The sequence below is a fragment of the Dendrobates tinctorius genome, unplaced genomic scaffold, assembly GCF_039654945.1.
Source record: "Dendrobates tinctorius isolate UK_male_01 unplaced genomic scaffold, ASM3965494v1 ptg000206l, whole genome shotgun sequence".
NCBI lineage: Eukaryota > Metazoa > Chordata > Amphibia > Anura > Dendrobatidae > Dendrobates > Dendrobates tinctorius.
Window position 1 is genome coordinate 3,025,421 of NW_027361873.1, and position 12,748 is coordinate 3,038,168.

Consider the following 12,748-nt stretch of genomic DNA (forward strand, 5'->3'; position numbering starts at 1 on the left):
GTACTTTAGGATCTCAGAGGCCCTGGGCGATACGGGTTCCTCCCATCTACCAGAGGACGATGTATGAGACAGGTCAGACTCGGAATCAGAGTCCTCAACCTGTATCTTTCTTTTCTTCCCTGGAGAATGGGGTGGTGGTGGTGGCGGAGGAGTAAAAGCCGCTAGGGAAGACTGCACTTCTTGTCTGACCAGCGAGCGAATGTCCTTTTAAAAGGCATGGCTGCTCTGCTCTAACTACTTTGTCAGTGCAAGACTGGCAGAGTTTTTTATCCCATAATGAGGGCAATTTTATGTTACAAATTGGGCACTTTTTCCTATATCCGGCTTTGTGGGGTAGACTTTTCTCCCTAAAACAAGAGGGAGAGATACGTCAGGAGAAAGGGGCCCCCTAATTATAAACACCACCCCATGGACTTCCTCCCTGCATACACTCACTGTGGCAGGGGCAGCGCTGGGCTCTGCAGACACAGGGCATGAAGTGCTATCCATGTTGAGGGATCAGTCTTACCTGATTGTCGAGTTCAGCAGGATTTTTATGCTCATTGGAGCCAGCACCTGCCCCAGCGTTTCGGTTTCCCCCTCCCCATCCTGGGTCCATGTGCCGGCGTCAGTAGCGGGCACCGCACGCTGTTGGGCTGGCCATTAGCCGGAAATCAGTGCTCTCCATCCTGAAGCTCCAATACCGGAAGTGATGCGTGCGTTCCATTGAAGTCACGTCCGGGGACGCCCAGACGTCGCGTGTGGAGGGGGAGAAGACCGGGGAGCTCCGGGAGGCCCCCGGTCGGGGATCCCTGACCTGCTTTGCCCTCTCGGGGGCGCGGGAAGGCTAGAGGGGACGACGGGAGCAGCATCAAGGAGGAGGCGGAACGCGACCACCAGCTGCCCGGCATTTCTTATACAGGTAACAAGCCTGTGTCCACGCTACTTCAGTCGCCGGCCACCACAGTATACGGACCTCTCCCTACCCCATGGGGAACAGGAAAGACAATGGCAAGTGGGAGGGCCTTTTAACCTCTCTGTTTCCTGTCCCCCATCAGGGCAAAGAGGCAACCTCCATAAACCATCGTGGAAGGTGACTAGAGAAATTGGGGGTTAAAAAATCACTTTTGTGGAAAAAAAAGATTTTTTATTTTCACGGCTCTGCGTTATAAACTTCTGTGAAGGACTTGGGGGTTCAAAGTGCTCACAACACATCTAGAAAAGCTCCTTCGGGGGTCTAGTTTCCTAAATGGGGTCACTTGGGGGTTTCTACTGTTTAGGCACATCATGGGCTCTGCAAACGCAACATGACGCCCACAGAACATTCCATCAAAGTCTACATTCCAAAGCGTCACTCCTTCCCTTCCGAGCTCTCCCATGCGCCCAAACAGTGGTTCCCCCACACATATAGGGTATCAGCATACTCAGGACAAATTGCAAAACAACTTCTGTGGTCCAATTTCTCCTGTTACCCTTGTGAAAATAAAAAATAGTGAGCTAAAAAATCATTTTTAAAGAAAAAAAAATGATTTTTTATTTTCACGGCTCTGCGTTATAAACTTCTGTGAAGCACTTGGGGGTTCAAAGTGCTCATCGGGAGGCGTGGTTTGCAGGGGAAGGGAGCAGACCTGTGCTTCAGGAGCTCCTGAAAAATCCCCTATTTAAGCTACTAAAAGCTTACTAAAAGTGGAATTTTTTGGATTAAAAGCTGAAGAAATATGCCTGGAACTGACTACAGGATGCTTGGACTCAGATCTACAAAGAAAAATCCCCTAACAAGACATGTGAATGGTCGGGGAGAACCTGGCAGGGGCCCACTCCCAGCTGGAGGACAACACAGACCGATGCTACAAGCAAAAGCCTCCAGCTCACCAGCAGTAAAATCGGGACTCCCAAGAGACTTACAGGCCCATGGGTCGCCCTCGGAGAAGCCGACGCATGTTGCGGCTCCACTACCAGCTGACGGTAATGTGAGGAAGCGCTCAGGCGTCAGGAAACAGCTGATGTGGCAGGGAAGAGACAATGGTGACTCAGCAGCTTCAGCCCTGGGGCCACAGCTGATTGTAGAGAATTCCATAGCGCAGGGAGACCCAGGAGAGACCCACCATCTGGATGCCCCAGGAGACTCACCAGCCCACAGTTTGCCCTCAGAGGAACTGATGTCTGTATCTGCTCTGCTGCCTGCTGGCAGCAATGTGAGGAAGTGCCTAGGAGCCGCAGTGTGTTCAGAAGCAGGGGAACAGCTGATGAGGCCGGGGAGAGAGAGCAGTGACTCAGCAACTTCAGCTCTGCAGTCACATCTGATTACAGAGACTTCAACAGCACTGCGAGACACAGCAGGGACCCTCAGTTTAGATGCCCCAGTGTTTGTGCCAAGATCAGCTCGTAGTGAAGAGAGTCGGGCATTGGAACCGCAGGTAAAACCAGAGGAGGGTGCCTGTCAGCTGCTGCACACCAGGGGGAAACGAGACTGCCACTCCGGGGAGGGGGATCACTGTGAGGCTGGGAAGAGACAGATTTTAGGCAATGAACCCCCTGTGTATACCACAAATAAAGATGAGCTTTTAACTTTAATTAGAGAGACTGCTAATTTAATACAGGAGATGGGAAGCAACACACAGCGATTCTTTCATACACCCACAGAGCTAAAATCTCCCCCTGATGACAAAATACAAGCTGACAGGTCAGAGGAATATAGATCTGTTCCAGGGGTTAATAATGGAGAGATATCCCCTAACCCATTTGTTAGTATTCCTATGCTTAAAGGGGAAGTGTATCAATTTACTGAGGGAGTGCAGCAGAATGGAGCTGCTAACACACATGATGGTAAAAGTTCTGATCTTTCTCAGTCATCCTTGGGGGACTATTGTGACATGAATCTCCATTTGGATCAAGGCGGAAATTCTTTAAATTCCTCAAGTCCTTTGGAAGATCTTGATAGTCTGTATTCAGAGGAGTTTGTGGTGGAGGCTGATTCATATAATGATCATGGGAGCGATTCCTCTATGGACAGGGTGTCTAATGAGACTTCTTCATCACATTCATCTTTAGAGGTAAAGGACAGGCTCGAGAAAATTACCTCATTATTAGATGACATACCTGCCTCAGATGACTATCCCACAGAAGGCTTTGTAGCCAGGATGTTTAGAGCTTTTTTGGAATCTTTGGATGTTTCCGTTGGAAATCACGTTGTCCAGGGAAACCCACTTAAGCAACATACAGAATCTAAGGCATCTGAGGTTTTTGTAAAAAATTTCTTTAAAGACACCTTGCTGCGTTTAACTGATGATTCCTATCCAAATTCCACTAAGGATTTTGATAAATTTACAAAAAATCAAAAAATACCAGATTCTCTTAAAAATAATGACACTATAGATTCAAAACTACCTCAGATCCTCCCTACATTCACGGAATCAATGGATAAATTACGAAAAGACATTATCACCTTTAGGGATTCCTTGGCTAGTTTTTAGGATTATAAGCGGAGAAATAACATAAAGATTAGAGGAATCCCTGAATCAGTGCAGTCCTCACAACTGAAAGAATACATTTCCATGATGACCTCCCATTTGATCCCGAATCTTAAACCAATTTGATTGAAAAAGCTTTCAGAATACGTAGACCGCCTTCACTGCCCTCAAGTGTAAGCAGAGACGTTATTGTCTCATTTTACCCCAATTGGGTAAGGAATACACTTTTAGGGATATCAAAAGACCCGCTACTACTACAGTCTCCATATAAACACCTGATGTTCTTTAACGACCTGTCTAGATCAACCCTACAAAAACGCAAGCTGTTTCAATTTACCACCCGTAAGCTCCTGTGTAGCGGAATCTCTTATAACTGGACTCAATTTTCTACTTTGCAAGTGAAGTTTGCATCCAGAATAATTCCTGTTTCCTCACCAGAAGAGGGAATCGACTTTTTAATATCTGCTGGAATAATCTCTTCTGGGGCCTCAATTGGATCCTCCTCGCCGCCCAATTCAGATCCGTGTCCAAACTGAGTGTCTTGGGGTTTATAAGTATTTTGATTGGCAAAGAAGTATTTTCCACTTTATGGCTTTTGAATGAACCGGACTTTACATCCCCAAGGTCTTAGGGTCACTTATATGTGTACCCGGACGCGACATGTCTATATATATTTATTAAGCGATTACTTGCAGTGATCTGTAGTCTCAAGTATTGTAAAACTATATACTTTGTGTACTGTCTTTTTGTATTTTAACAAGTGTTGGCGTTTATAATAAGCAACTTTCTCAGCTTCTGTATTAAACTGTATGTGTTTTGCTAGGAGTAACTTAGGATTCATTGAGGTATATTGTTGTATTGCTTTTTTATTTACAGGTGTTGGTGTTTGTAATAAGCAACTTAAACCTTGTGCAGATTTACTGTATGATATGCACACAATCCTTTACTGGATACTTTATTAAGCTTTACGTGTTCAACTGTATATAACCCATGATAGTGTATATATGTATGCCTGTCTTTCCCCTATCTTTATAGGGTTTTGTTTTTTTACTTCTTTCCCCATCCCTTCTTTCCCTTGTTCCATTGCCCTTTCCTCCTTATCACCTTACTTTCCTACCGCTTTTCCCTACCCTTTACCCATACCTAAAAAAAATTTAAAATACCAATAAAGATCATTTGAAAACAAAGTGCTCATCAGACATCTAGATAAGCCCCTTGGGGGGTCTAGTTTCCAAAATGGGGACACTTGTGGGGGGGTTGTACTATTTAGGCACATCAGGGGCTCTACAAACGCAACATGATGCCCACAGAACATTCCATCAAAGTCTGCATTCCAAAATGGCGCTCCTTCCCTTCCGATCTCTCCCATGTGCCCAAACAGTGGTTCCCCCCCACATATGGGGTATCAGCATACTAAGGACAAATTGCACAACATCTTTTGTGGTCCAATTTCTCCTGTTACCTTTGGGAAAATAAAAAATAGCGGGATAAAAAAATCATTTTTGAGGAGAAAAAAAGATTTTTTTTATTTTCACGGCTCTGCGTTATAAACTCTGTGAAGCACTTGGGAGTTCAAAGTGATCACCACACATCTAGATAAGGCTAGTTTCACACTAGCGTTTATTCGACGCAGCGCACGGCGCCACTAAGTCCGGCTCCCTGCCCGCCCCATCCGGTCATCGCCGCCTACTATCACACATGGACGCTTGCGATCTGCGCACCCTATCTTTAGCATAGGGTGTGCAGATCGTGCGCTGGTGGGATTTTGGCGTGCGCTGCGCACTTTTGAAGGTGCACCCGTGTGCGCCGAACGCAGCATGTTGCATTTTGGCGCGCTCAATGCACCTTTAAAAGTGCGCAGCGCATGCCAAAATCCTACTAGCGCACGGCCAGCGCACGATCTGCGCACCCTATGCTAAAGATAGGGTGCGCAGATCGCAAGCGTCCATGTGTGATAGTAGGCGGCGATGACCGGATGGGGCGGGCAGGGAGCATTCAGGGGGCGGGGCTTAGCGTCGCCGTGCGCTGCTTCGAATAAACGCTAGTGTGAAACTAGCCTAAGCTCCTTCGGGGGTCTAGTTTCCAAAATGGGTTCACTTGTGGGGGGTTTCTACTGTTTAGGCACATCAGGGGCTCTGCAAATGCAACATGACGCCTGCAGAACATTCCATCAAACTCTGCATTCCAAAATGGCGCTGCTTCCCTTCCGAGCTCTCCCATGCGCCCAAACAGTGGTTTACCCCCACATGTGGGGTATCAGCGTACTCAGGACAAATTGCACAATAACTTTTGTGGTCCTCCTGTTACCCTTCGGAAAATAAAAATTGGGGGTGAAAAGATCATTTTTGTGGAAAAAAATGATTTTTTATTTTCACGGCTCTATGTTATAAACTTCTGTGAAGCACCTGGAGGTTCAAAGTGCTCACCACACATCTAGATAAGTTCCTTAGGGGGTCTAGTTTCCAAAATGGGGTCACTTGTTGGGGGTTTCCACTGTTTAGGTACATCAGGGGCTCTCCAAACACAACATGGAGTCCGATCTCAATTCCAGCCAATTCTGCACTGAAAAAGACAAACGACGCTTCTTCCTTTCAGAGCTCTGCCGAGTGCCCAAAAAGTGGTTTACCCCCACATATGGGGTATCCGCGTATTCAGGAGAAATTGCACAATACATTTTGTGGTTCATTTTCTCTTTTAACACTTGTGAAAATAAAAAAAAATTGGTTCTGATTTCTGAAGTAAATTTTTTGCAAAAAAAAAGTTAAATGTTAATTTCTTCCTTCCACATTGCTTCAGTTCCTGTGAAGCACGTAAAGAGTTAATAAACTTCTTGAATGTGGTTTTGAGCACCTTGAGGGGTCCAGTTTTTAGAATGGTGTCACTTTTGAGTATTTTCTGTCATGTACACCGCTCAAAATGACTTTAAATATGATGTGGTCCCTAAAAAAAAAAAAAAAAAATGATTTTGTAAATTTTGCTGTAAAAATGAGAAATCGCTGGTCAACTTTTTTGTTTCCAAAATTGTGCTGATATAAAGTAGACATGTGGGAAATTTTATTTATTAAGAAATTTGTGTGACATATCTCTCTGATTTAAGGGCATAAAAATTTAAAGTTTGAAAATTGCAACATTTTTAAAATTTTCGCCATATTTCTGTTTTTTTCATAAATAAACACAAGTCATATAGAAGAAATGTTACCACTAACATGAAGTAAAATATGTCATGAAAAAACATTCTCAGAATCAGCGGGATCCGTTAAAGCGTTCCAGAGTTATAACCTCATAAAGTGACAGTGGTCAGAATTGTAAAAATTGGCCTAGTCATTAAGATGCAAAATGGCTCTGTCACTAAGGGGTTAAGGCTGAATAACAGGAGTAATATGAATAACTTCTTTTTATAAACTTTATAAAAACTGTAAGTTACAGTGGTGACCAAAAGTTTTGCTTTTTTTTTCTTAAAAAAAAAAGTGTGATTACTTCTGTCTGGTTGTTGTGATGCGATTTTCCTGGTGATTTTAGTAAATCGGAAGCAAATGATTGTCAGCTATAAGGATTAAAATTGTATTTCACATTGGTTTATCCCTTTGTGTGGTAGTTTTCAACATTTGCTCGGCCAAATGTTTTGCATATTTTGTCACGGGTAGTCGAATTTTGCCTAACTTTTTTTGTGTGTTTTTCGATTAAAACATGGCAAAGACAAATTTATCGCCAGATGTCAGGAAGCTTATAATTCTGAGAGTGAAGTCAAGCAAAAACCAAAAAGAGGTAGCTGTAGAATTCATCTGCTCTCAATCAAGTGTCACATATAATAAAGAAAGGAAAAGAAGGTTATGGAACAGCTGACAAACCTAGAAGTGGACGACTACGGAAAACTTGCTCCAAAGTTGAATACATTATTAAGAAAAAGTCAGTATCTTATGTCCATAAAAGTGCTTTACAGATTTCACATGAACGAAGAATATGGGGTCAAAGTGAGTCGCTGAACTGTGGTTCGATGGCTGAGATCTGTAGGGTTCAATGCACGAGTTGCAGTCAAGAAGCCTTTCATCTCTGCAAAGAACCGGAAGGTCCGACTTGAGTTTGCCTAAGAACACAGCCAATGGAAAGAGACAGCTTGATCTAAGATGTTGTGGTCGATTGAATCCAAGTTCAGTCTGTTTGGTAGTGATGGCAAGCACTACATATACCGCCCAATTGGAAAACGTAATGATGTACGGTACCAAACACCTACAGTGAAACATGGTGGTGGTAATGTCATGGTTTGGGTCTGCTTTTCTGCATCTCCCATTGGCTCTCTGCATAGAATTGATCAAAATATGAATGCTGCCATGTACAAGAATATACTGGAGAATGTAATGCTGTCACATGGTAAAACCAAAGTAGGCAGGGGCTGGAAATTCCAACAAAACAATGATCCTAAGCACACTTCCAATTTAGTCAAAAATTGGTTAGCAAAGAAGAATGTTCACCTGTTCCAATGGCCAAGCCAATCACCTGATTAAACAATATAGAGTCCCTTTGGGATGAGTTAGGGCAATGAGTTGGGGCCCGTACCCAAAGCAATAAAGATGAATTGTTTGCAGATTAGCAAATGGAATGGAGCGAGATCCCTCAGGATGTCTTGAATACTCTAGTGGCTTCAATGCCCCGTCGGTACGGTGCAGAAATTAAAGCAAAAGGTTAAGCTGCAAAAATACTAAGTTATGGCACTGTAAACAATGAATTACTCTATGTTGTGATCAATAAACAGTATACCGTATTTTCCAGCGTATAAGACGACCAGGCGTATAAGACGACCCCCCCCAACTTTTCCAGTTAAAATCGTAAATCTTCTTAAAAGTCGGGGGATCTTCTTATACGATTGTGTCATCTTACAGTTATGGCCAAAAGTATTGACACCCCTGCAATTCTGTCAGATAATACTCAGTTCCTGAAAATGATTGCAAACACATTCTTTGGTATTATTATCTTCATTTAATTTGTCTTAAATGAAAAAACACAAAACAGAATGAAGCAAAACATTGATCATTTCACACAAAACTCCAAAAATGGGCCAGACAAAAGTATTGGCACGCTCAGCCTAATACTTGGTTGCACAACCTTTAGCCAAAATAACTTCGACCAACCGCTTCCGGTAACCATGACTGAGTTTCTTACAATGCTCTGCTGGAATTTTAGACCATTCTTCTTTGGAAAACTGCTCTAGGTCCCTGGTATTTGAAGGGTGCCTTCTCCAAACTGCCATTTTTAGATCTCTCCACAGGTGTTCTATGAGATTCAGGTCTGAACTCATTGCTGGCCACCTTAGAAGTCTCCAGTGCTTTCTCTCAAACCATTTTCTAGTGCTTTTGATGTGTGTTTTGGGTCATTGTCCTGCTGGAAGACCCATGACCACTGAGGGAGACCCAGCTTTCTCACACTGGGCCCTACATTATGCTGCAAAATTTGTTGATAGTCTTCTGACTTCATAATGCCATGCACATGGTCAAGCAGTCCAGTGCCAGAGGCAGCAAAGCAACCCCAAAACATCAGGGAACCTCCGCCATGTTTGACTGTAGGGACCGTGTACTTTTCTTTGTATGCCTCTTTTTTTCTCCTGTAAACTCTATGTTGATGCCTTTGGCCAAAAAGCTCTACTTTTGTCTCATCTGACCAGAGAACATTCTTCCAAAACATTTTAGGCTTTTTCAGGTAAGTTTTGGCAAACTCCAGCCTGGCTTTTTTATGTCTCGGGGTAAGAAGTGAGGTTTTCCTGGGTCTCCTACCATACAGTCCCTTTTCATTCACACGACGACTGATAGTACGGGTTGACACTGTTGTATCCTCGGACTGCAGGGCAGCTTGAACTTGTTTGAATGTTAGTCGAGGTTCTTTATCCAACATCCGCACAATCTTGCGTTGAAATCTCTTGTCAATTTTTCTTTTCCGTCCACATCAAGGGAGGTTAGCCACAGTGCCATGGGCTTTAAACTTCTTGATGACTCTGCTCACGGTAGACACAGGAACATTCAGGTCTTTGGAGATGGACTTGTAGCCTTGAGATTGCTCATGCTTCCTCACAATTTGGTTTCTCAAGTCCTCAGACAGTTCTTTGGTCTTCTTTCTTTTCTCCATGCTCAATGTGGTACACACAAGGACACAGGACAGAGGTTGAGTCAACTTTAATCCATGTCAACTGGCTGCAAGTGTGATTTAGTTATTGTCAACACCTGTTAGGTGCCACAGGTAAGTTACAGGTGCTGTTAATTACACAAATTAGAGAAGCATCACATGATTTTTCGAACAGTGCCAATACTTTTGTCCATCCTCTTTATTTATGTTTGGTTTGGAATTATATCCAATTTGGCTTTAGGACAATTCTTTTTGTGTTTTTTCATTTAAGACAAATTAAATGAAGATAATACCAAAGAATTTGTGTTAGCAATCATTTTCAGGAAGAAACTGCGTATTATCTGACAGAATTGCAGGGGTGTCAATACTTTTGGCCACAACTGTATAGGCCGGGTGCGGAGCAATCTTCACATGACGGGGGAGTGGTCCCGATGAAGAAGGGAGGGTGTAAGTGGAGTTATCATCCCCCTTTTACCTCATTGGTGGCAGCTGTGCTGTGGGGATCGGCGGCTCCTCCATCTGCAGTGTGGCGGCCCTGTGCTGGGTGTCGTCGTCAGCTCCTCTTTGTCCAGCGTGGGGGCGCTGTGCTGGGGGGCGGCTGCGGCGGCTCTCTGTCCAGCGTCGGGTCACCGGCATTTCCCCATAGCCCGGAGGCCCAGGCAGCTCCATTGCTGCGATGCGGTGGCCTCCGGAAAAATGGCCGCCGTAGCCCACGCAAGCTCAGATTCAGATCTCGTCTCCCGAGATCTCGGGACGAGATCTGAATCTGAGCTCACACAGGCTCCGGCGGCCATTTTCCCGGAAGCCACCCCATCGCAGCAATGAAGCTGCCTGGGCCTCCGGGCTATGGGGAAATGCCGGAGGAGCCCCGAAGCTGGACAGAGAGCCGCCGCAGCCGTTCCCAGCACAGCGCCCCCACGCTGGACAAACAGCAGCCGCCGACCCCCAGCACAGAGCCGCCACACTGCTGAAGGAGGAGTCGCCGCACCGCTGCCACCAAAGAGGTAAAAGGGGATGATAACACCACCTACACCCTCCCTTCTTCATCGGGACCACTCCCCCGCCATATGCACTCGGCGTATAAGACGACCCCCGACTTTTAAGCAGATTTTCAGGGGTTAAAAAGTCTTATACGCCGGAAAATACGGTACACAAAACTTTTGGCAGTCAGTTTTCTTTAATTAAATGACCATATCTATATTTTAAAGCATTTTGGTTAAAATTAATGTCTTGCTTGAGGGCAACTTCATGCACTTTCAATTAATCACCAGGAAAATGGCATCACAACAACCAGACAGAAGTAATCACACTTTTTAAAAACAAATGCAAAACTTTTGGTCCGCACTGTATATGGTTCTTGATTAGCTGACAATGGTAAGAATACATGTTACAATACCCCAATACTGTAAGCTTGTGACCAGGACTTTCACTCCTCCTTGAACTGTTGAATTATGAGTTACTTTGTTTTGCCTTTGTCTGTAGATGTCCCTACTTAATTGTAAAGTGCTGCAAAATTTGTTGGCGCTTTAAAAATTAAATTTTCATTAATTTCTATTAATTGTAACATGTATTAGCAGTAGCAGCTAATGAACATACTTAAAAGGAATCTGTCACCAAGTTATGCCACTTAATCTGATAGCAGCATAATTTCCAGTGATTGTCTACTGGGCTGCGTACTATAGTTTTAATAAAATCACTAGCAGATTATCACTAGAGGACTAGTAAACCTGCTGCCATGTAGTCCTCCATATTCATGAGCTCTGTATAACCCCGACCCCTCCACTGATCGGCAGCTTTTTGTGTGTATTGACCATAGGTAGAAAGCTGCCAATCAGTGGTGTGGACGGGGCTATACATAGCTCGGCATTCATAGAACTGGTAGATCTTCAGCAGATAAAATAGTGATTGTATTGAAAGTACACTAAGCAGCCCAATAAGTGATACATAACAGGAATCAGGGTCTCTTTCCCTTTATTATGCTTATCTCAGATAGGGTAGCAAAAATCTGGTGACAGATGTGCTTTAATTCTGCTCAATACTAAGTGATACAAATTGATATAAATGAATAATAAGCATAACTAAGTTCAGCTTGTTGATTCAGAACTCCAGAACAGTTCTGGTCTCCCATGTGGCCATGTGGGAAAATTATCTACCGCTGCTCTAAAGCACAGAGCCTGCTATCTAGGTAACCTGTCATTTTAAGATCTTTAGGACAGGCAATGAGCTGTAAGCGGTAAAATTAGAAATCACTCCGGTTTTAAGAATGGACAGGACTTTTAACAAGATGTAAATTTCAAAGTTGCTTGTTTTTTTTAACCTCATAAGAACTTGAGACCATTTTTTTAAGAAGTCATATTTCATTTGACATCAGTCCTATAAACAGAAGAAACGATATAACTAAGAAATTGTTGAATAGAACAGTTTAACCCTAACAGAACTGGAGGCATCAGGAAAATATCTGTTTTATATTTTGTTTGTTTTTGCTTTAAAAAAAAAAAAATGCTTTTCTGTGTATTTTTTTTTCTAATTGCACACTGGCTTCCTTTTTCAGGCTACAGCAGCTAGAACGCATGGGATTTCCCACAGGACAGGCGGTTGTGGCATTAGCGGCCACCGGAAAAGTAGAGCGAGCTGTGTCCCTTCTTGTGGAAGGAGAAATTGGTGGAGACATTAGAGTGACTAATGAAAGACAGCCTTCTTGTGGACAACTCAATCCAGCTGATACAAGACACTTACCCTGAACGTGGCAATACTTTCACAGATTTGTAGAAGATCAATAAAATGTGCAAGTGTTATAAAGGGGAGTGTGTCATCAGAAAATCAAATTTTTATCATACATAGTTTTAGAAACATTTTTTTTTTCCCTATATAAATTAAATGAAGAAATCCTGAAAGCTTGCAGTTTTCACTTTGGTTGGCACTTTTTGCTCTGCTTCATCAGTCATTATCATCCCAGGCAGGATTACAATGAAAAGTATCTCCAATAAATAGATAGCACAGTATCCATCATTCACAATAAGTTCTCGTCACAACTCCATCTCGTTGTACAATGACTTCTGCACAGGGCACAGAGCATGACTCGAAAGCCGCTATACAAGCAAATGAGTCACTCCAGGGTTCCTTAAACATCCCGATGCAGTAAAGCAAGATGGCCATCCCCATAATCATGTAGCCAAAATAGTAAAAAA

General features: G+C 43.5%; 1 protein-coding gene across 2 annotated transcripts in view; it reads left to right on the top strand.

Annotated features, from left to right (window-relative positions):
• Positions 1–12,364, top strand: part of RHBDD3 (rhomboid domain containing 3) — a 77,076-nt gene extending 64,712 nt beyond the window's left edge. For both annotated transcript variants that reach the window (XM_073554108.1, XM_073554107.1), the window contains exon 6: positions 12,112–12,364. In XM_073554108.1, the coding sequence (XP_073410209.1) occupies positions 12,112–12,301 (190 nt within the window). In that variant the 3' untranslated portion in view covers positions 12,302–12,364. The remainder of the gene's footprint in view (positions 1–12,111) is intronic.
• Positions 12,365–12,748: the final 384 nt, after the last annotated feature.